Genomic DNA, 24,223 nt, shown 5'->3' on the forward strand with positions numbered 1-24,223 from the left:
GAGCTCTCCCCAGCCTGTCCCAGAGCCTGTGTGCCTTAAACCTCAGGAGAAATCCTTCCAGTAGACCTGGAGTATGAAAGAGTTGGAGAAAAGGAGCAGGTTCCATTCCCCCTAAATCACAATTTATGGATTATCTGTTTATGAGAAATAAGGAGAAAAGGAGCAGGTTTCTTTCCCACTGAATTTTTTTTCTCTGAGCTGTTTATGAGTCAGCTCATTCCATCGACACAGCAAATGTAAGAGCAGGATGAAAATATCCATAGGAGCAGGATGAAAATATCCCTAGGAGAGTTCATCCAGGATGTCTTCACCATCCCCAGCCCTCTGTATTTCTGGTGAGCTTCTCTTCCCCTGCACTCCTTTGCTCTCCCCCCTGGAAATGTCCACAGCAGCTCTTGGTAGCAGATTTTTCCAGTGAGTGCTTTGGGAAATTCACTGCTCCAGGAAACTGTGGAGACCAAAGTATAAATGGCCTCAAAAAAGAAGATTTGAGAGGACAGGACCAGCAGCAGCTCAGGAAATCCCTCAGGTGGGAGTGGACAAGGGAAGCATCCCCAGCTGTGTTTGGAACCAGACTGGTTTGGGCTGGGTTTTAATGATCCAAATCTGGGGTTTTTGGGGACTAAAGCTTAGGTGAGCCATGGCTGGGCTCAGCATACCCCCTCTCATGTGCTGTCCCTCCCAGGCTCTTCCAAATGGGAAAATGATGGAAAGCAGGGCTGCAGCATCAGGATGTTCCAGGGACAGCAGCAACCTTTGCAGAGAAAATGCAAATTTGCACCATCCATGGTGACCATGGATGTTCTTCAGAGCTCTGGGATGGGCTCTGGCCAAGGCCCCAGAGGAGAAGCCAGCAGGAAATAAAAATAAAAATAAAAATAAAAATAAAAATAAAAATATAAATATAAATATAAATATAAATATAAATATAAATATAAATATAAATATAAATATAAATATAAATATAAATATAAATATAAATATAAATATAAATATAAATATATTTTGCAGAAGGTGAAGGAGTTTGGCTGCTAAAGGTCTGGACTCTGGAGAATCCACAGATCTCCTCAATGGAGATGTTCAGCATTCCTTAGGTTGGGAGCATCTCTCCCTGGGAGCCATCAGAATGGAAGGTGGAGGTTGTGTGTTCCCGAATTTTCGGTTTCTTGGGCTGGAGGAGGCAAAATCCGAGTGGAAAAAATTCCAAAGGGTGTTGTAGCTGGAGAGCTTTGCCAGGCAGGTTTCCATAGCTCCGTGTTCCATATGGAAAGCAGCTCCTCGGAGCAGGTGGGTGTCTCTGGGAGCTCACCCAGGGCTCCAGGGTGGTGCTTCCATGGCCTGGAGTTTGCCATTCCCACTGCTCCACGCTGGGATTGCAGCTGAGCCAGATGGGAATTCTCATGAGCTGCTCTGATCCAGAACCACAGACCCACCTGTCCTGTAGGAATCATCCTGATGGATCACAGCTCTCCCTTGGGCTGGAGCAGCTGCAGGTGGTGGAAGGAAGGGCACGGAATTGGATTTTGCTGCTGGAGAAAGTCCCAGGATCCAACTGTTCCTCCAGGCCAGTGACTCGTGTTCCCCATGGACTCTCATGAACCAGAGCTTTTAGCTGAGATACGGGGAGAAATCCTTCCTTGTGATAGTGGGGAGGACCTGACACGAATTCCCAGGGACTCTGTGGCTGCTCCTGGATCCCTGGAAGTGTCCAAGGCCAGGCTGGACAAGGCTTGGAGCAGCCTGGGATAGCAGAAGGTGTTGGGGTTGGAGCAGGATTGGCTTTTCGCACCCAAACCTGTGCCTCGATGATTTCCCACCATTTGAGCCAGATAACAACATCCTGTTGTACCCCACAGCATCACCAGGGAGAGGACAGAAGTCATCCTTCAGGGAACATCCAGCCTGGATCCCAATGATCCCACAGCAGTCTGGGAGGAGTTTGAGTTCAAGTGCAAGCCCGGGGACTTGAGGAGGAGGCCGTGCCTCATCTCCCCCTACCACTATCGCCTCGACTGGCTCATGTGGTTTGCTGCCTTCCAGGTAGGTGCCTCTGGAAGCTTGGGCTTTCCTCGACCAGGAAAAAACCAATTCCATGGATTTACTGCGTGTTGGGAGCACGGGGGAGTGTTGGAAGCCGTGGCTGAGTTAATTATGTTTATTAAAAAAAAAAAAAAGCAAGAAGAAAGGTTGAGTTCCTAAAGGACTGTGCTACTGTAATGAAACTCTTGGCAATTTTAGGTGGGGCTTTTTTTAGGGTTTCTTAGCAATATCAAGAATCCCTGTTGGGGACACCCCTGGGGACAGCAGCTCCCATTCCCACACGTGGACATTGGTCCCTTCAAATATTTTCCCCATGTGATATCAGCAAACAAGTGACAGCCAGAAATTAAATAAGGAGGGGGGACTTGAATGTTAATTCTTGTTTAGCTCATTTTGCAAATCTTACCCACATGACATGAGCTGGGTTTTCCAAAACTGACTGGCAACAAACCCATCTCAGAGTATCCCAGGCTTTTCCCTTTGTCCCTGCATCCTCTCCTGGAATATCTCCCTTCCCTCTGCCCCAAACTCCTGGGTTTGCTTTCCCCGTGGTATTTTCATTTCGGTGCCTTTGGGATTCCTGGGCTGTGACATCAGGTTTGATATTTACCCCGCTGGTTTGTGTGTGCTGGAATTTCATTTAATCTGCATTAGGGCTGCTTATCCCTCAGGAAAACCACAGCCAAGGGCCAAACTCCAGCCAGGAGCAGTGCCTGGAATTAGGGGAAGGTGCAGGGGGTGGATGGAGCCAGGGGTGAAGTTTTGGGTGGGGAGAAATCAGCTCCCCCAGGCAAAGGTTTGTGTCTGAGGTGTGGAAAAGGCTCTGCCCAGGGCAGAAATGTCCTGAAGGTTTAAAACAAAAGGGATCTGAGGTTTAAAGGATGGGCAGAGTGTGGGCTGTGCCGAGGGATGCTGGAGCCAGGTGCTGGTGTAGCTGGGAGGAGGAAGAGGAAATAACTCAGCCTCTTTGCATCCCTCTTGTTAAATTCAATCTCAGTAGTGTTTAATTCATTATTTGTAGTGTTTAATCCATTATTTGTAGTGTTTAATTCATTATTATTAGTGTTTATTTTATTATTTTTAGCGTTTGATCCATTATTTTTAGTGTTTAGTTCTCTAAAAGCTTCTCCCAAGTTCTGGTGCTCCTTCCCAGGCATCCCCACCTCAGCACTCCCACATCCCTCCTGCCCCGAGGGCTTTCCATGGCCCCCCAGCACCCACAGAAATCCCCACGGGGCAATTCCACATCCTGCTGAGATCATCTGTTAACAAAAGGGGGAAAAAAAGACCCTCTGGAAAACGGGAATGGGGAAACTCCTGTGGGAATGGGGGTAACGTGTGAAAAACAGTGGGAATGGGGTAACTTGTGGAAAAAAAGTGGGAATGGGGATAACTCATGTGGAAAACAGTGGGAATGGAGTAATTCTTGTGGGAATGGGGATAACTCTTGTAGGAATGGGGATAACTCGTGCAGAAAAAAGTGGGAATGGGGTAGCTCTTGTGGGAATGGGGATAACTTGTGTTGAAAAATGTGGGAATGGGGTAACTCTTGTGTGAATGAGGATAACTCTTGTGGAGAACAGTGGGAAGCGAGTTGCCCGGGCACGGCGGTGAGCGTGGGATGCTCAGGCATGTAAATACCTGCTTAAGACAAATAAATCCCGTTTGGAATGGCCCCCGGTCCGCTGGAGCACGGAGAGCTCCAGATCTGCTGCCAGCCGCCTCCCTGGGCTGCCTGTCCTGCACTCCTGAGAAATCCCGGGCTGCTGTTGAGCCCCCCAGGGCAGCAGAAAGGACGAGAAGCAGGAGCTGGAAGCCCAGGAGGAGCTCCCGAAGCCAGAGGAGTTGTGCAAAAGCCGTGTGGGAGTTTCCAGCCTCCATAAACCCGGGCGAGTCCAGCCTCTGGATTAGATTTCATTTCTTTCCAGAAGTTCTGGGATGTTTCTCTGTGGCTCCAGGGCTGAGTCTGCGTTTCCCTGGCGGTGGCCAGGTACGGAGCTGACATTCCCAGCTCTGACAGGCTGTGGAAAAGCCCCGGACCTGGGGGAAGGATATTTCCCATCCCTTCGTGCCGCTCCTGACAGGCTCCTCTTTGCACCTCATCAGCACTTGACAAACGACCCCGGCATTCCCGAGGAACTTTCTCCCCTGGATTGGCTGCAGGATTCGCTGGGAAGCTGCCTCCAAGCTGGCCTTGGACAGGGATCCAGGGACAGCCACAGCTTCTCTGGGAATTCTCTTCCAGCCCCTCCCCACCCGCAGAGAAGGGAGGAAAGAACGGCTGAAATGGCAGAATATGATTTAATCCCACAAAATTGAGGTTAAGCATTAGGAATAACTTCTCCCCCCCTTGACACTTCCGTGTGTTAATGCAGAAACATCCTGGTTTTACAGGAGCAGGTGACAAATTGTTAAAGGCTTATCTGTGCTCCAGCTACTGCTGCCAACCCTCCTGTAATGATTTGACTTCTGGTTTATGGTGGAATTTCAAGAATAGCCCAGCACTGAGCCTGGCTGGCACCAAAATCATCCCATGATGGATTCAGCATCGCTGATCACTAACGAGCAGAAAACAAAATGCTGCTCATACTTTTGGGGCTTTGAGTTGGTCAGTTCTGCTGGTGCTGGGATGTCTTGGATTCTACAAAAGTTGGATGTTTATTGCCCCAAAGGTTTGTTGGAAAAGGAAAAATCAAAGGGAGAGGCTTTTCCCTTCCTTATTGTGGCCTGAAGGGTGTTTATTCTGTCTGGGGACTGCATGGCCAACACAAAGGCACCCTCTTATTATCGAGTAATAACTGCTCCAAAATACCAAAATATTGCTGTCCTCAGATTGGATTTAAAGCCCAGTGTTTGTTGGATCGTTCCTTGAAGCTGCTCCAAAAGTCTCTGGATGTAAAACCTGCCGTGGAGCAGAGTTTGGGATGCTCTGGGATGCAGTGTGTGTTTTCCAGAGATGAGGTTACTGATGAAAAACCTTCAGCTGTTTTCCTAAGAGCAGAGAGATCCTCCAGCAGCAGGGTTGGTGCTCTGAGGGTCTGCCCTGGGTGGGATGGAAAATTCAGGTTATGCACGAGCTGAGGAGAAGTAACCCCATTTATAGAGAAGGCAGGTTCATATTTTTGTCAAATATTTGATTCGAGCCTGCTGTTATCTCAGCCTTGCAGCCAGAAGGTGCTTGGAGGGAAAATCTGCCCGGAGGAGGAGGTGTGAGTGTCGTAATCAACCCTCAGCCTTGTGCTCCCTGTCCCCAGCTCAGCCTTTTCCATTTCCTTCCTTCCCCCTCAGCTCACTCCCATTTTCCATTGCTGTGTTCTGGTCCATGTGCAGAGGGAAGGGTTTCTTTCCTCCTTTTCCCTGGGATTCTTGTCTCCCTGCAGCCGTGCAGAATTCCAAGCTGGCTCACAGGCAGCCTCAGCTGGTGCAGGAGCAGGGCCAGGGAAGTGCTGGGAATGGCAGAGCAGCCCGATATCCTATCATGCCCTGGGCTGGATAAACACACAGGGAGACCTTGTGGGTGCAGGGAATGATTCCTGTCCCGTGGCCACCGTGTGTTCCAGAGCCCACTCTGCAACAAAGGGACTTTTCTTCCCCGAGCCAGAGGTGATACGGGAGCTGTGCCAGGTGTGGCCTTTCCCTGCATAGGTGGGATGGAGGAGCTGATTCCCAAAGTCTTGCTCTGCTGTCTCATGCAGCCTTTTATTCCTGCCTCCTTCAGGGAGCAGCTGCTTTCCCAAGGGTTTTCTGGTGGGATGGATTGAAGGATGGCTTTTATTGAGTAAACTGCACATTGGGCTGGAGGCACAGCTCTTTGGAAAACTCATAGAAAAAAAAATGGGATGAAATCAGGAAAAAATTCTTCCCTGTGAGGGTGGGGAGGGGCTGGAATAGAATTCCCAGAGGAGCTGTGGCTGCCCCTGGCTCCCTGGAAGTGTCTAAGGCCAGGTTGGATGGGCTTGGAGCAGCCTGGGATAGTGGGAGGTGTCCCTGCCCTTGGCACTGGATGGGTTTTAGGGTCCCTTGGAATCCAGAACATTCCATGATTCCCTGTGGTTATTGGAGATAACAGCATGGACCTTCCTTGGGCAGCAGGGTGGTAACAAGTGATGGTGAGCTGGAATTACATCAACCAACCAGGGGTGGCATTAACTGTGGCCTCCTTTCTGTGGGACAGGGATTATTGCTCCTGATAGCTCCAGCTCCCCAAACAGCAACGTTGAAGGTGCTGAACTGTGGATACGGGCTGAGAATGCCCGGGATGGTGGAATTCCACCGTGGAATTCCCATGTTACATCCCCCATGGACACAAAACCAGCCCCTCACACCAGAACAGGGGAAATGGAACCTGCCCTGCCCCTCTGGCAGCCACTGACTGCGACCTGAAACCACTCAGGGCTCCCAACCACGTGAAATAATAACCCCAGGCTCCCGTGCCAAGTTTCCAGCTGTTCCCACATGTGCATCTCGTCCTGACCTCCTCCTGCGCCCGTGCCAGCCCCGAGATTCCATAAAACACCACACTAATCCCCAGTCCTTTTTCATTAAATGACCAATTAAAGCTCAAGGAAAAAACCTCCTTATTATTATTATTTCAGTTGGGAACGTGTTCCCCGTAGCGCCGGGGGGTTTCTGTGGGGTTTTTTTTTGGGATGATAACGTTCCCTTGACTTTGTTATCGGCAGAGTTTTGTTGCTACTGTGGCTGCTTTGCACTCCTCGCTGGTGCCTGACTTAGCAGAGCTTTGGGTTTCAGTTCTGTGCAGTTATTAAATTCTCCTGGACACGAGTGAATGTGTTCAAGGTGAGAACACCGTGTTTATTCCCTGGAAAAGTGTCGGAGTGGGGAGGTCAGGGAGTGCCAACAGCTGCAGGGAGGTGGTGGGGCAGCGCTGCTGGGGAGGTGATGCTCAGCTCCTCACGTGTGGCTGGGAGAAGGAGCAAATCCCCTTCCCAAAGTGGAATTTGGGGTGAGACTGGCATGGAAAGATGGGGGGAAGTGTCTGCCTGAGCTCTGTACGAGGCTGAAACCCATCAGGAATTCAAAGCTTAGCAAAGAAAGTGCCTGAAGTTCTCTGTTGGTCCCCTCTGTTGTACCTGGAATAGGATTTTTGGGGGTTCTGGGTGCTGGTCCCAGCTGCAGGGGCTGCTGAGGATGATGTGGCTGGATTGCTGCCCCTGGCATTCCCGTGGGTCTGCACAGAGTGTCTGTGAACACAGAAAGGCTTTAGGGCTGTGGTGCTGTGGGATTGCTCAGCTCTGCTGCCTTTGGGATCAAAGGCAGCGGGGTTTTTGTGTGTTTAGCTCCCTGAGTTGCTTTCTGTGCTAAAACAGAAGGAAAACTCCCAAAAGATGGCCAAGGGAAGTGTGTTCCTCCCCGGGGGGGATGCAGCTCCCCAGGCAGGGGTCCCCAGTGATGGTGCTCCCTGCAGTGCCTGTGCAGACACTGTTCTGTTCCCCAGAAATCCCAGGATGGAAAATCCCAGGATGGAAAATCCCAGGATGGATGCAGCCCCGGCTCTGGGTGGCCTGGGGAGAGGTCTGGCCCCAGGGGAGGGCAGGAGCAGCTGTGGGAGTTGTGGTCCATGGCTGGATGGAGCTGGAGCAGCCCAGGGATCCATCGCTGTGCAGGATCACTCCCGGCTGCTTCTGCTGCTCACTGAAGATCCAAACCCTGAACCTGACCCCAGAACTGCCCACCTCCCAGCAATGTGAGCTCCCATCCTGGATTCTTTTTTCTCCTATAATTAATCCCCTGGATGGTTCAGGCCCTGTGCTGCACACTCAGATCCCTCCATCCCAATCCATCCAGAGCTGGATCCTGCTGGATCCACGGACAGAGGAACCCCTTGGAGTGACGCTTCCCTGGGTGCAGCCCAGATCTCCTGGAATCTTTTTTCCCCCCCTTCTCCTCGGTATCACTTTCCAGAGTAATGAGTTAAGCAGGGTCGTTAGCGCAGCCCTCGGTGCGGGGAGGGGGGCGGGGGCTGCACCGCCTGGAAATTTCTCACCGCAGACTTCACTGGGGCCAGACATGTTGTAAATTTTACAAGAAAAACACTTTACAGACCAGAAGTCCAACTCTGGTGTGCACGGAGCTGCTAATTAACAATTTGGAGAGCACGGGAGCTGGGGAGCCGATCCCACCTTCCTGGAGCCTCCCGCTTCTCAGTGAGGCTTGGAAGGTTTGGGGGCCTCCATCGAGCTCGGGGATTCCTGTTCCCATTCTCCTGGTGCTTCCCAGCTTTCACACAGGAGCTCCCAAATCTCCCAGGCTCTCCTGGAAATGATGTTGGACATCATCCAGGGCACTGGGATGTCCAGGCAGGATGCTGAAGGTGCCGCTTGTGATGTTTGATCCCTGAGCTGCTGTGGCACCTTTTGGGAGATCCTCTCTCTCATCCAGGGGTTCCACCTTGGCACCCACCTTCCCAAATCCCAGCCAAATCCACCTTTTGGGAGATCCTCTCTCATCCAGGGGTTCCACCTTGGCACCCACCTTCCCAAATCCCAGCCAAATCCACCTTTTGGGAGATTCTCTCCCCCAGCCAGGGGTTCCCAGGGTGGCACCCACCTTCCCAAATCCCAGCCAAATCCACCTTTTGGGAGATCCTCTCTCATCCAGGGGTTCCCAGGGTGGCACCCACCTTCCCAAATCCCAGCCAAATCCACCTTTTGGGAGATCCTCTCCCCCAGCCAGGGGTTCCCAGGGTGGCACCCACCTTCCCAAATCCCAGCCAAATCCACCTTTTGGGAGATCCTCTCTCATCCAGGGGTTCCCAGAGTGGCACCCACCTTCCCAAATCCCAGCCTGAGCACCTGCAGCACCCCCGGGCTGTTGAGGGACACGGAGACTCGGAGTGGGTGAGCCATGGGGACAGTGCCAGCTCGTCCTGGGAGCTGGCTGAGGTTTGTGTGGAGCATCCCTGTCTCCATCATCCATCCCCGACGGATGAGAGCAGATGGAAGGAGCAGGGAGGAAGCGGGAGGGGGAGGCATCACTCTGAAAAGCTTTTTTGGCTGAAAAAACTGTGGTTTTCCTCTAAATGGCGATGAGCTGGGGTCAGAAACCCTGCGAGGCAGAGCTGCCCTGGATGGGCCGTGGTGTTTTCCATGGTTTCGCTCCCGTTTCCCTTGGTGACGGGAATAACAAAGCGGGCCATGAGGGGAGCTGTGCGGAGCAGCTTTGCCTCGGGGCTGTGTTCTGCTGACAGCCCTGCAGGTACAGCTCCCGCCTTTCCCTTTCCCACAGTGTCCCCTACTGCTTGCACTCAAAAATCCGCTGCTGGGAAAAGCAGAAGGAGAAATCCCGGCCGAGCCCAAGGCACAGAAATGGGAGAAATCCTCAGAAGGAGCCTGAACAAGGGCAAAGAGCAGGATTCCTGCGGGGAGGGAAATCACAGAATCGGGGAGTATCTCAAGCTGGAAGGGATCCACAAGGATCATCCAGTCCAAATCCCTGCTGCCTCAGGATTACCGAAATTCAGAGTCAGCCTCTGCTGCTGTGCTGCTCCAGTGGGCCCATGAGGAAGGAATTTAGGGAGGATGGATCACAGGGCAGAAAATGGAGACAGGAACTGGGAATAGAGAAGCCACTTTCTTCTGTTTTCCTTTGGATAACACAAGGGAACCAACCCAAACCCTTTTCCCAGGGGGAAGCAGTCTGGATTAAAAGGATGGATGGGTTATCCATAAAAAATGTGCTGTTATGGTTCCCCTGTGGGGTTTGCTAAATAAATGATTTAAATCAAATGTCTGGGGGCAGAATTGGCAGATGAGGCAAACCCAGGGAAGCTCTCCCTGCTCCCTGAGGCTGCCAGTCTCTGTCTGGACCTCAAGGATCCCATGGGACACGTGCTGAAACACTGGGAAATTCACCATTTTCCACCCAAAGCCGCTGAAATCTCTCCCCAGGGACAGAAATCTTCAATCCCAGTAACACTCCAGGAAAAACCCAGCAGTTCCTAACGTTTCCATTCCCTCTTCCTTTCCCCAAGACCTACGAGCAGAACGAATGGATCATCCACCTGGCTGGGAAGCTGCTGGCCCAGGAAGAGGAGACCTTGTCCCTGCTGGCCACCAACCCCTTCTCAGGCAGGGACCCTCCAAGGTAAGCCTGGAGTTCTCCTGAGGGAGCTGGAAGCTCCACCTCGTTCCCACCCTGGCCGTGAACAGGAGCTTCCTGCTGGGCTTTGTGTTTGGTGGGACCCAGGTGGGATTTAGGGTGGCTTTGATGGACACCAAAGTGCTGCCAGCACCTTGATTCCCCCCTGGAGGGGCCACAGGGAGCCTTGGGATGAGCCCATTGCCAGCAGATCCATGAAGGGCTCGCTGTTGCTGCTCCTGGCCAGGGATGGTCCCTCCTGCTGTGCTTTCCTGCCCCTCAGCTTTGGGGTTTTTTTCTCTTTGTGAGCTCAGGTCAAACCCCACCACTTTCCATGGACCTCCTGAGGTGTTTCAAAGACAAAACAGCCCTGCAGGAATGACTGAGTTTGTGGACACTCGTCTTGGACTTGTTTGTGTTTTCAAGGAAGAGACAAAGCCAACATCAGCCAGGGAAAGGCACAGAGGAAAACTCCGAGGTTTTATACAAAAGGAATTTTGTCCCAAAAGCGCCTGTTTTGTTGATGGAGTTATTTTTAGCTGAGAAAACATATTTTTTGGGGCATTTTGGATCAACTCAAGTCATGTTATGCTCCTGCTAATGTTTTCCATTTGGGGCTCTGAGGATGCACTGCAAACAGGGATGCAGGTCCAGAGCTCTGTGTGGAATGAAATTCCCCTCAGATCCTGCTGATGTTTTCCAGCTTTAGGGCACTGCATCCCCCAAACCTTCTGAGGAGAGACTTCTTCTCCAGCTGAGGCACAGAAAACTTCCCACTTTTACCAAAATGTTTCCTCTGAGGTGCTTTGTAAAACCCAAGATGGTAAAAATCCCCAAATCCTGGAATGGTTTGGGTTGGGAAGGACCTTAAAGCCCATCCAGTTCCAACCCCAACACCTTCCACTGTCCCAGGCTGCTCCAAACCCCATCCAGCCTGGCCCTGGACACTTCCAGGGATCCAGGGGCAGCCACAGCTTCCCTGGGAATCTGTGCCAGGGCCTCCCCACCCTCCCAGCCAGGAATTCCTTCCCAATATCCCATAACCCTGCTCTCTGTGGCCTGGTGCCCTTTGCAGGGGGTGGAACTGGATGATTTTTAACCTCCCCTCCATCCCAAACCATCCCTGATCCTGTAATTCCATGATCCTGGACTTCCATCCAGGTTGAGGTGAAAGTTTGCTGCCAACCTTAGGGATCCCTTCATTCCCACCACAGTAGCTGGGTGGAAAAAAACTCCTAATTTTCCTACCATTATTCCCCCCTTCCCTCCACTCTAAAGGGAATTTTGAGACTTAATTATTTTCATTCCCTGCTAGACTAAATAATTAGGGGAAGGGGCTGTTTTCCATAAGAACCTTGCGCTCCATCCTCCACGGAGTTTGTTCTGTTAATGGAAACTCTACACCTTAAATAGCCAAGGGACTTTCAGAATGAGTTAATGCCTTCGAAATGAAATTTCGGAGACCAAAGTTTGGAGGGTCCTTTACAACTCAAGAAATTATAGTATTTTTTCAAGTGTGATAAACTTCAAATGAGAAACAGGTGACTGATTAAAAATGAGGGCATTGTTGAGGGCCCAGCCTGGCTGAGTGGGAAGCTCAGACCTCGAGGCTGGTGATGTTTGGGGAATGTGGATTTCCCAAATATTCTGGGGCAGTGGACAGTCCTTAAAAGCCCAGCCCTCATAAATCTGAACAGGAGGGCTCAGGGTGAAAAATGAAGAAGTGTTGAACACACCATGGAAAAGACTGCAACAATCAAAGGAAACAAAAATCACATTTAGCCCACAGGAGGGGGAGAAAAAAAAAAACAAAAACAAGTTTTTGGGTCTGTTTGGTGTGTCTGATATTAAATCACAGTCACTTGAGGATTTTTATTCCAATTAAAGTAGCATTTTGTCAGGGAAGCCCCACCATGGGTGTGAAGAGCTGGATTTGTAGTGGTGGTGGTTGTGAGGGAGCTAGTGCTTTGGAACACAGGGGAATGTGGCATTTGGGATTCTCTCTGACTGGATTTGATTTGATTTCCCATTTCAAAGGGACTGGATTTGATACCTGGGATCTGTGGATCCCAAGCCATGGGAAGAGCTCGGTCGTGTTTGCACTTTGTAGAAGCCAAATTTGGGCTTGGCCCCTCCCCAGAGGGATCCAGGTGACTCTGGATCAGTGCTGAGAGCAGGCAGGGGGTGGGAATTCCTGAAAAATCCAGGCATCACTGGGATGAGGTGGAAATGAACCGCTCAGATATTCCCAGAATTAAATTCCACAATCCTGAAGGGAAGTTTCAGGGGTTTTCTTTGGGGAAAATCAGCCTCAGTATTTCAGGGAAGCTCATCCCAAGCTGGCAGGATTTCCCCCAGGCTGGGATCTCTCTTCCTTGGCAGGGTAAATTCCAGCCTTGGATCCATCTGGATCCAGGTTTTTTTTCCTCCCCCCAGTCTGCTTTGCCCTTGGTGTTATCCCACCCTTTCCAACCCATCCAGAGAGGAAAAACCAGAGAGGAAAACCCCACTGTGGCACTTCCCAAGGGGATTTTGAAGATCAGCTGCCCCTGGGATGCTGCAGCTCTGTGGGACCAGACCTTGCAGGAGCCTCAGAATCAGCAGCACTAAAAAACAACCCCAAAACTTCCCCCATTCCCTAAATTCAGGCCAAGATGAATTAATTCATGCTCCCTCCCACCAGCAGGGTGCTGGAGCAATGTCACCCCGATGAATTTGCACTTCCCACCACCTGATTTACAACAGAGCAGGGAACCTGGAGGTAAAACACCCCCCAAAAAATCCCCAACAACCCAAAACAAAACATTGCAAAGCGTGTTTTGCTCGCTTGCTTTCTGCCATCCCTCTCCCACCCCTCCTTGCCTTGTCAGGCCATTAATTCTTACAGAAACCACCCCTGGGTTGGTTTTTTTTTTCCCCTGGAACCCCTCAGCTGTTGCAGGGAGACAGCTGCACCCTCTGGAACTAATTACAGCTGTCTGGGAGATTTAGGTCTCCGTCCCAACAACTCCAATATCGCTGCTAATTTTTAACACGTCCAGTTGGGAGATGTCAGGAGGGGCTGATATACGAGCGGCTCCCGAAAGCGCGGCGGGGCAGCTGCTGCCGGGCATCTGCTGAGGGGAAAATATTGATTTAAAAAATCATGCTGGTTATTTTTAGCCTTTTGGGCCTCCCCCCGAGGCCAGGGCCTCGCCCAGTCCGGTGGGGATGGCCAGAAGGGTCCTTGGGGTGGCTCAGTCCTCCCTCCTCGGTGCCGTCGCTCTCCTGGCACCGCTGTCGGATCAGAAGTTGCCCAAAGGATGATTTTGGCCCCTTTTCCTCGCAGCAGAGAGGGTTTGCCATCTCCTGGAAGGGTCCTGGAATGCCATCCAGTCCCACCCTTGCCATGGCCAGGGACATCCTCCACCAGACCCCATCCAAGCTGGCCTTGGGCACTTCCAGGATGGAGCAGCCACAGCTTCCCTGGGAATCTGTGCCAGGCCCTGCCCACCCTCACATGGAGGAATTCCTTCCCAATATCCCATCAAAATCCTTCAGTTTACACCCAGTTTTTAATGGGAGCTGGTGCCAGTTCCTTCCCAGGGAGACAGGAGGAGCTGCCAGCTTGTGTTTGCTCAGGAAATCCCGGGAAGCTGCTGGAGACTGGGATCACCCTTCCCAACCTTTCCACAGCTCCTCTGCCCCACAAGCCTTTCTCATCCTTCTCTGAGTACCTGGGACATCCCAGTGAGGTCAGGCAGCTCCTTCCCAACCTTCCTGAGGCTGTTGCTGTTCCTCCAGAGCAGGGATCAGGGAATCTCCTGCATCAGGGAGGCTCCAAGACCTGTGGATCCCTTCCAGCTGCCAGGAGATCTTTGTGGATCCCCAAAACTGCACAAACTCTGTGAGCCCTGGAAGGATGGACTTGGGGGCGTCAGTTTGTAGCTCCTTCCCTCCCTGAATCCCAGGAAGAGGGAGCAGGACCAGCACTGGAGGAGCTGGAAAACCCCGTAATTCCAGGACTGAGGCACCCAGGCAGGTTATAAACACCGGCAGAGCTTGTAAACTCTGTGAGCCCTGAAATGAGGGGCTCCAGTGGGTATTAAACGCTGCAGCTTTTACATCCTGAGCCTGGCAAGGAAATATTCCCTCCTGGGTTCCAGGTTTTCCACCTTTCTCCCATTTATTTTGGGAATAGATGGAGATGGGTCCAGCTTGGGAGGTGCTCTGCAGCCACTTAGTGAAGGAAAAAAACCCCAGATAATCCGAGTGGCAGGTGGAGGGATGCTTGGAGCAGGACACTGCCATAAAATCAGCCTCTGAAGCTTTTCTGGGAGGTGGATCTGGGATTGGAGGAGGATTTGTTTTGGGAATTCCAGAGAGCAGTCAGGCAGCACAGCTTGGAAATCTCCAATCATCCTGGAGTAGCTACCTGGACCCTCAGGGATTGTTCAGTAACACTCCAGTTATGGACAGGAATTTTGTGCTCCTGCAAAGGAAGCCCTGTGGGAACAACACTTCAGCCCCTGTTTGGCTTTTCCCAGCCTCAGAAAGCAGGGAAAAGAGGGAATGCAGGAATGGCCTGGAGTGAAGGCAGCAGCTGCAGGGGGTGAGGTGCAGGTTTGTGCTCCCCAAATTCCACTCAGGGCCCCTTTTCCCATTTATCTTCCTTCATCCTCAGAGGAGGGGGAAGAGTGGAGGTCATTGAATCGTGGAATCATGGAATGGTTTGGGATGGAAGGGACCTCCAAGGCCTGTCCAACCCAGCCTGGGACAATTCCAGGGATCCAGGGGCAGCCACAGCTCCCCTGGAAAACGTGATGGGTGTGATGAACACAGAATCCCAGGATCACTGAGGCTGGAAAAGGCCTTTAATTCCAGCAAGTCCCACCTGTGCCAAATCCCCATCCCAGAGCCCTGAGTGCCACATCCAGACCTTCCTTGGACACCTCCAAGGATGGAGACTCCAAACCTCCCCGGGCATCCCTTATTCCCCTGGTTTTGTAGGAGAATCTTTGTGCTCTCCTGGGACTGGGTGCAGCTTTCTCCAAGCCCTTCACTCCTCCCCGCTCCCCGAAGCCGAGCGCTGACGGCAAATCCGTGGGAGCCATCCCTAATTATTTTAGCAGCAGGAAGGACCTTCCCGGCCGCTCCAGGGATCCCCCAGCTGCCGTGCCCTGCTCAGTAGCAGGGTCTGTATTTTCCTAGTGGAGCAGAGCAGGTTTAAATGAGCACTGACACGACTTTGACAGTTTTATTTTGTGGGTATTTTATGGACTCGCCCGGCGACGCCGGCGATGCTCCCGGCGAAGGCGGCGCGGGCGCCGCTCCGGCCCTTGTCAGCATGTCCTACATCAAGGGGGACAAACCCCCGGGTCCAGCGGCATGGGCAGCTCCCAGAGTGTTTCCTGACACTGATGAATGCTTCTTTCTGCACTGCTTTCAAACCTCCTTTGCCGTCAGCTCCCGGAGCAGCCGGAAAACAGATGCGCTCAGAGCCGCGCTAACGGGGCTGGGGCAGGGGGTGCTGGGGGAGTCAGGCTCCCTGCTCCAGAATATCCCAGGCAGAAATGCTCCAGGATGGCTCTGAGCAAGGGAAAAACCTTATTATTCCTGCATTACTGTTATTATTATTGTTATTATTATTGTTGTTATTATTATTATTGTTATTGTTATTATTGTTATTGTTATTATTATTGTTATTGTTATTATTATTGTTATTATTGTTATTATTGTTATTATTGTTATTATTGTTATTATTGTTATTATTGTTATTATTCTTTCATGCTTGGCTGTGGAAAGGTGTGGGGAGTGCTCAGGGCAGGGGGTGGGAAAGCTGCTCTGCTCATGAGTCATTCCCGAGGCACAGCTGGATGCCAGCATTCCAAAATGGCATCAGGAGGAGCCTGGGAACTTCCCAAAGCCTTCCCAGTGTGGCTGCTGCTGTGGGAGCTTCCCAAGGATGGATGGATGGATGGAATCCATGGATGGATGGATGATGGATGGATGGATGATGGATGGATGGATGATGGATGGATGATGGATGGATGGATGGATGATGGATGATGGATGGATGGATGGATGGATGATGGATGGATGATGGATGATGGATGGATGGATGATGGATGATGGATGGATGGATGGATGATGGATGATGGATGGATGGATGATGGATGGATGGATGGATGGATGATGGATGGATGGATGATGGATGGATGGATGGATGGATGGATGGATGGATGGATGGATGGATGGATGATGGATGATGGATGGATGGATGATGGATGATGGATGATGGATGATGGATGATGGATGATGGATGGATGGATGGATGGATGGATGGATGGATGGATGGATGATGGATGGATGATGGATGGATGGATGGATGGATGGATGGATGGATGGATGGATGATGGATGATGGATGATGGATGGATGATGGATGATGGATGATGGATGGATGATGGATGATGGATGGATGATGGATGATGGATGATGGATGGATGATGGATGATGGATGGATGATGGATGATGGATGGATGATGGATGATGGATGATGGATGATGGATGGATGGATGGATGGATGGATGGATGATGGATGATGGATGGATGGATGGATGGATGGATGGATGGATGGATGATGGATGGATGATGGATGGATGATGGATGGATGGATGGATGGATGGATGGATGATGGATGATGGATGGATGGATGGATGGATGGATGGATGGATGGATGGATGGATGGAATCCATGGATGGAACCCATGGATGGATGGATGGAGTGAGCCTCAAGCTGATTCCTCCATCCAGAACAGCTCCAAAACACCAATCCCAAGGGAATAAAAACATGGTCCAAGCCTCTTCCCAGAAGTCTGGCCAAGCCCTGAGCTCCTGTTTTGTCTCCCACAGGTGGATCCGGGGGGAACACTTCAAGTACAAGTTCAGCCAGCCCGGGGGGAAGCACGCCAGCGACGGGAAGTGGTGGATCCGGAAAAGGATCGGCCCCTATTTCCCCCCTGTCAACCTGCAGGGCCTGAGGAAGTTCTTTGAGGACAGGAATTGGCCTTATCCCGTGCAGGACTGAGGGAAGAGGATGGCCAGGACAAGAGGGACCAGCTGGGAAGAGGGAGGATGGGCAGCTCCCTGCCCAACATCTCCCACCTCTCTATTTTTTACACCTATCCTTGTTCACACCTATTTTCCAAAAGATTCCCAGCCAATTTTCCCACTTGCTTTGTGAGCTGCTTTTTCTCGCCTCAGTGACTGACTTCTTTTTCCAGGCTGCTCCACTGGGGAATTCCTCTGGATCTGGGAAAAAGGCAAATAACCGTGATTGGTTTGGGGAGAGGTGTTGGCATTGCCAAAAGCGGCTGAATGTGGGTTTGAAACAAAAACAGGGAAAACAAAGCAGGAGGGATCTCCGGGGTTGTGTGGGCTGTGGATGCAGGCACAGGAATTCCCTTTTCCATGCTTTTTCCCACCTTTTTGACCACATGTACCAAACGGGCACCACTGGGAGCTGGTGTTCCTGGAAAGGGATTAAAGGAAACAATTCTTGAACAACCAGCAGGAGCTTCCCCAGGTTTTGATTTCCCCTGGAAGCACTAAAAAGGGGGAAAAAAGGAGCTCCTGTTGTGGCTCACCAGGGACAAGGCAGCTCCAGTGGGAATGGGGTGGAAGGTGAGGAATGAGGCGAGTCCTGGCATTTATTTGTGTTTTGGGGAGAATCCGGTGTGGTGTCCGAGTGCCTGATCCCCATCCCGGGGATCCAGGGCTGTGAGAGGAGAATCCTCCCTCGCCTCCTCCCTCCCGTGGGTTCCAGGGTGCCTTTGCATGGTCTCAGTGGATTTTCCTTCCAAGCTGCTCCAGCCCTGGCTGGGTGACAGGTGACAGGTGATGGGTGACAGGTGACACCCCCGGGCACCCCCACGGACGCCCCGTGGCCTCCCCCCTCCCCAATTTAATGAATTTCTTTTGCTTTCCAACCTCTGGGTCAGGGATAATGGATCCCAGACCAGCATTCCCATTCCTGTTTGCTGCTTGTTAAGTCTTTTTTTTCCCCTTTTTTTTCTTTTCAATCCAAGCTCCCCGCTCTGCTCCGGAGCAGTGCCCGGAAGATAAAACCCATCCAAAGGGGCAGGAGCAGATTCCATAGGGAATGTTTCCCTGGGACAAGAATTTATAAAAGAAAAGGAGCAATTATCCCGAGGTGGGAGGAAATCAGAACCACGTTGTGTTATCTGTTCACTGGGAAGGGTTTGTGGAGAGTTTTTATCCCAAGTTCAGCACTGGAAGGAAAACGCTGCGGCATTCCCGAGTCAGCACCGGGAATCCGTGGGGAGGAAAACTCCATCTGGGAGCTGCTCCCACCAGTTCTGGTGTCTCTGAGGTCCCACCACCTCCTGCAGAAGTTGTGGAGCGCAGGGTTTGGGTCCCTCAGTGGGCTCAGCCCCCTGGGATGACGCCCCTCTCCAGGCTGGGTTTTCCTGGCTCATCCCAATCCAGAGCCTGATCTCATCCCACTCCCTCCTCCTGTTTCTCTGTCAGCTCCAAGGAAATTCCAGAGCTGAGCCAGGCAGGACGTGGCCAGGTGGTCACTCCATGTCCATCCTGAGCAGCTCCAGCTCCACCATGGCTGGAGACATCTCAGGGGCATTCCTGGATCAAAATGAATCCATTTTCATTTTTTGATTTGCTTTTCCTACGTGGAAGTTATTGACCCTCGAGGTACCCCAAGCATTCACACTTGGTATAACAGAGACAGAAGTGACTTTTCCCCCTTTTTTCCCAAGATTCCAGCCTTTTGGAATCATGAGGTCCCCTCACAAGCCCATCTGGGTTTGCATTTCTGCTGTCTGTGGCGAGGTCGGATCCAGCTCATCCCAGCTGCTTTTCCCCCCACCAAAAAAATTGAATTCTCCCTTTTTTTCTTTAATCCCACATCTAAGTCTGTTCCTGAGGGGAGCAGAAAGGGAATGTGAATGGAGATAGGGGTTTTAGCTCATCCCTGGGACATAGGCAATGAGGAAATGATCCCTGCTTGCGTAATTTGGGAAGGGACAATCCCATGGCGAGGGGATGGGGCTGTGGGAGACTGGATTGGGCCTTCCAGACATTCCCAGAGGGGCTGGAAAGGACCTGAAATCTCATCCCATCCCACCCCTGCCATGGGCAGGGACCCCTCCAACTATCCCAGGAGCTCCAGCCTGGCCTGGGACACTTCCAGGGATCCAGGGGCAGCCACAGCTCCTCTGGGAATCTGTGCCAAGACCTTCCTGGATCCACCCAGGTTCCATCTTCAAACATTCCTCTAAAAACATGGATTTGGCACATTTGGGAATGTGGTCCCTGTGGAGGGCTCGGTGCTGAGGAGCTGCTGGAGATGAGTTTGTGTCCATGCAGGAATCCACAGGAATTATCCCCACCAACACAGAGAATTCCTCATTCCTGGATCTTTTATAAATCAGAATCATTGATTTTAAAGCAGCCCAACTCCAGGCTGGGAATTCCCATAGGAAATACCTGCAGCCATATCCATTCCCTGCTCCCAGCTGCTTGGAAAAGCTGGCTTTGCTTTAACACATATGAAAGGGAAAAACTTCTTTTTTTTTTTTTTTTTTCCCCCCTTCCTGGTAGATTAAGTTTGGCCAAACAATTCCGTGTGAACTGCTGGGCAGGAGGCACAAACCTGTAGGCGAAATTATCCAGCTGCTCCAAGTTTAGAGCAGCATGGGATGAATTCCAGGATCGTATATTAGTTTCCATTTAATCTGATTATTCCAGGCTGGAGTTCCTGGAGGGTCTTCAGGTTATTGTCAGTCAAAAGAATCTTTAAAAGCTTCCATTTGCACTCGGCTTTTCCCATTCCAAGTCTATTTTCATTATGGATCGATTTTGATTTTAATGAAAAAATGATTCTCCCGACTCCCTGGGTCCCCCCCCTCCCCCAGTTTGGGTTAAAATTGAAGCCACAACGGGGTCTTGCCACTCAAAATCCCATTTTCCAGCTTTCCTCAGGGTGTTGTTTGGTTGAAGGAGCTTGGGCAGACAATGAGGGGTGGATAATTTGGGAAGGCACCTTCTCTGCTCTGCCTGGGGCCCATCTCCTCATCGCCAGCCCCTTCCTCACTGGGAAAACACTTGAGTGCCTCCAATCCCGGGGGGATTTCCAGCTCCAGAGTCTGACCCCAAGGCAGGATTCATGGATGTTAAAAGCCCCTTCCTGCACTGTCACTTCAGGGCCTTTCCATCACCTCCTCTTGGCACAGGATATTCCAGGGATGTGCCTGTCGGAGCCCTCCAGCTGCCACCGTGATCCCCGTGGAGGGACACTGGGAATGCCCATGGGAACATCCACGTCCTGGTTCCTCACCACAGCCCCAAACCCTCAATTTGTTCACATTTGCCAGGTGAGGAGGAAGAAGCTGAGCTCTGGAATTGTCCCTGTGTGAGCTCTGGACACCGTGCGCATCCCTGCCGGTGCCATCGGGGTGTCCACCCTGCTCTGCCTCCTCATCGGGGTTCCGTGGGATTTGGGGAAAAATCCTTCCCTGGGAGGGTGGGCAGGCCCTGGCACAGATTCCCAGAGAAGCTGAGGCTGTCCCTGGATCCCTGGAAGTGTCCCAGGCCAGGCTGGAGCAGCCTGGGATTGTGGAGAGTGTTGGGATTGGAGCTGGATGAGCTTTAAGTGCCCTTCCCACCCAAACCATTCCAGTGAGGTGGTGCTCAGGACAAACTCCTGCCCCATTTTTCCACTGATTTTTCCCCATTTTTCCACTGATTTTGCCCCATTTTTCCACTGATTCTGCCCTATTTTTCCACTGATTTTTCCCCATTTTTCCAATTGTTTTGCCCCATTTTCCCACTGATTTTTCCCCATTTTCCCACTGATTTTTCCCCATTTTCCCACTGATTCTGCCCCATTTTTCCATGGATTTTGCCCCATTTTTCCAGTGATTCTGCCCCATTTTCCCACGGATTTTTCCCCATTTTCCCACTGATTATGCCCCATTTTCCCACTGATTTTTCCCCATTTTTCCATGGATTTTTCCCCATTTTCCCACTGATTCTGCCCTGTTTTCCCACGGATTTTGCCCTGCCCATCCCCACGGTGCCCCCGTTTCCCGTTGCTGGATCCCTCTCCCTCCCCAGCAGCAGCTCCAGGTCGGATCTCACAGGGCTGAGCTTTTCCCGGCGTGTGCCGGGTGCTGGGACAATTCCACTGAAATCACAGCACCTGCAAGTGGTTACTTAGAATAATAAATAAGTGATAGATTATCAAATAAAGCCTTGGCTTCGCATGAGGTCATGGCTGCCCCGTGTCCCGCGTCTCCCAGGGTTTGGGAGCGGCTTTGCTGCCGCTCCTGGGCTAAATCCCTCTTGTATCAGGCAATAAAAAACTTGTCGGGATTAAAGAATCAATTAGGAATTAGCCAAAGGGGCAAAGCGTAACCCAAACACGCTGATAAAATCCAGTAGGTGATTATGGGAACGGGTTTGATTTCATTGGGCTTCGGGAGGGAATAATTGCTCGTTACAGAGCAGGGAACAACCCGGATTTGGGTGTTTTTCCGACTTTATGGAAGAGGAAATTCTGGTGTTTGCTGACAAATGTGGGGACACGCCACGGTTTAGGGCTGAGGGGGAAGTTTGGGGTCCTGAATTTGAGAAGCATCATTCTCTGCTGGGAAAAATAGTCTTGGAAGGCTTTTCAAGGCCGGGTTGGATGGGGCTTGGAGCAGCCTGGGATGGTGGGAGGTGTCCCTGTGGCAGGGATGGATTTTAAGGTCCCTCCCAACCCAAACCATTCTGGGATTCTGGGATATTCCATGACTGGGATGCAGCAGGACAGGCAGGAATGTGGCACAGCTCTCCCACAAGCACAGGAAAACAGAACAAGGAATAAAAGGCTATGTTTAACTGGAAAACTCCTGGGAAAGCTGATTTTCACAGCTGATGATGGCAGGGAGGGGATGGAGCATTCCCAGGATGGCGCAGGAGCCGTGAGGAGTTGGATTTCAAGGGAAAAGAGCCCAATCCTGGCTCAGGAGGCTCCGTGCCACTAATCCCTGTTTATTCCCTGTCTGGCCAAGCCTCCCACGCTCCCAAAGCTTTTGTTCATTTAGGAGATCCAGGGAAAGAAGATCCCCCGGTGCCAGCACATCCCGGGAATGTCGGTGTCCGCCTCATCCCAACCTCCTCCAGCACAACTCCATCCTCCCACAGCAGCTCCAGGCTGGGTCTTTTTGGGATCATTTCAGCCACGGGGCAGCCCTGCTGCTCTCTGCGTGGATAAAGGATTTTTAGGGAAAAAAACATTTAAGGAAGCGGCATCACATCGGGATTGGAGTTGGATCCGCTGGAGCAAGGTGGGATCGGGATTTGCCATCCTGTGTGACCCCAGGTGCTGCCCCAGGGCTGGAGCAGTTAATTAATCCTCATCTCCTGGGCCAAATTCCAGAGCCAGCTGCTCCCACGGAGTGGGATCTGAGCAGGAAGGTGGGATCAACACCCCAGGTTGTACATCCAGGTCTGCTCCCAATAAAGTGTGGAGAGAGGGAAATCCCTTTGCAAATAAAATAACTAGAATCGTTAGACTCATCACTGATAATTAGTTATTAATAATTAATAGATTGGAATCCCGAGATGTGCTCAGGCAGATGTTGTTTGGAAACAAAAGCCCCAGTCCCTAAAGTTTGGTGGAATATTTTCATGTGGTGGAATTTTTTCATGTGGTGGAATTTTTTCATGTCTTTGCCCCTGGAGTAGAACACGGAGGCCAAGAACCGGCAGCAGACAGGCCAGAATTTGAGTCAGAAGACAAATTCTGGGGCTTCTCCCGTCTCCAGGAAGACCTTCACTTTCCTGGGCATGACCCAGCACACGGCCAACCCTTGCCTTGGCCCCACGCTGCCCATCCACGCCGGACTGTCACAGCCGAGCTTTCCCTGCGTGTCCTTGGTGCCCGTCCTGGAGCATCCCTCCCTCTGTCCCTGCCATTCCCAGGGATTTCTGTGCCTTTGTGGCCATCCAGCTGCTGCAGCTGTGGCCCGGAGCTGCCATCTGCCCGCCGGGAGCAGCTGCGGGCGCCTGGTACCGCAGCACCCGCGCGCTCATTCATCACCGGCCACCGAGGCTTGGCAGGGAAAAAGGAGGATGGGAGCCACAGGAGGCAAATCTTCCAAAGCCCCGGGCACAGCGGGGTTGGATCCGCAGCATCCGAGGAGGAGGAAGGGCAGGATGTGCCCGTGGGATGGAGGCTGGGAGCAGGGAAATGATCCAGACCCCGCGGGGTGGGCGCAGGGCGAGGCAGGAGCGTCCCTTCCCAAGGGCTGAGTGTTGAAATCTGCGGTGGGTTTTGTTGGGAAGGTGGTGGAGGGGCTTTTCTTGGTGTCCTCATGGAGAGAGGCCTTTCCCAGACCCCAGACTCAGCAGGGATGATCCCTGGGGATCCTGCTGAGGGTGTTCCATGATCCTGGAACGCTGTGTGTGACCTGTGGCAGGGGACAGCGAGCGCTGAGTGGAGCCTTTGGGGAGTTTGGGGGTGCCCAACTCTGCCCTGGGTACCTGAGATTCTGACCCCTGTCCCCCCCGGTCCCACCAAGGGCACTGCAGGAGCACGGAAAAGGAGCTGGGAGAGGAAACTGGGAGAGGGAACTGGGAGAGAGAACTGGGAGAGGGAACTGGGAGAGAGAACTGGGAGAGAGAACTGGGAGAGGGAACTGGGAGAGAGAACTGGGAGAGAGAACTGGGAGAGGGAACTGGGAGAGAGAACTGGGAGAGGGAACTGGGAGAGAGAACTGGGAGAGGGAACTGGGAGAGAGAACTGGGAGAGGGAACTGGGAGAGAGAACTGGGAGAGGGAACTGGGAGCAGGAACTGGGAGAAAGGACTCAGAGCAAGGACTCAGAGCTCGGAGCAGGGACTTGGAGCAAGAGTTGTCAGGGTGGGCAGCTCAGCCTGGCCACCACAGCGTGTCCCACCTTGGCCAGGACACCCAGCAGGTCCCACCTTGGCCAGGACACCCAGCAGGTCCCACCTTGGCCAGGACACCCAGCAGAGCTGCCCCTGCCCCTGCTCTCTCCTCTGGCCCCGCAGCAGG

General features: G+C 52.0%; 1 protein-coding gene across 2 annotated transcripts in view; it reads left to right on the plus strand.

Moving 5' to 3' along the window:
- Window positions 1-18,606, plus strand: part of LMF1 (lipase maturation factor 1) — a 149,656-nt gene extending 131,050 nt beyond the window's left edge. Inside the window, exons 8-10 of one of the 2 annotated variants that reach the window (XM_058849503.1) lie at window positions 1,857-2,040; window positions 10,034-10,146; window positions 17,033-18,604. In XM_058849503.1, the coding sequence (XP_058705486.1) occupies window positions 1,857-2,040; window positions 10,034-10,146; window positions 17,033-17,207 (472 nt within the window). In that variant the 3' untranslated portion in view covers window positions 17,208-18,604. Of the gene's footprint in view, window positions 1-1,856; window positions 2,041-10,033; window positions 10,147-17,032 lie in introns of both variants that reach the window. The other variant, XM_058849504.1, reaches the window with a different exon arrangement.
- The last annotated feature ends 5,617 nt before the right edge of the window (window positions 18,607-24,223 follow it).

The sequence above is a fragment of the Poecile atricapillus genome, chromosome 14 (assembly GCF_030490865.1).
Source record: "Poecile atricapillus isolate bPoeAtr1 chromosome 14, bPoeAtr1.hap1, whole genome shotgun sequence".
Taxonomy (NCBI): Eukaryota; Metazoa; Chordata; class Aves; order Passeriformes; family Paridae; genus Poecile; species Poecile atricapillus.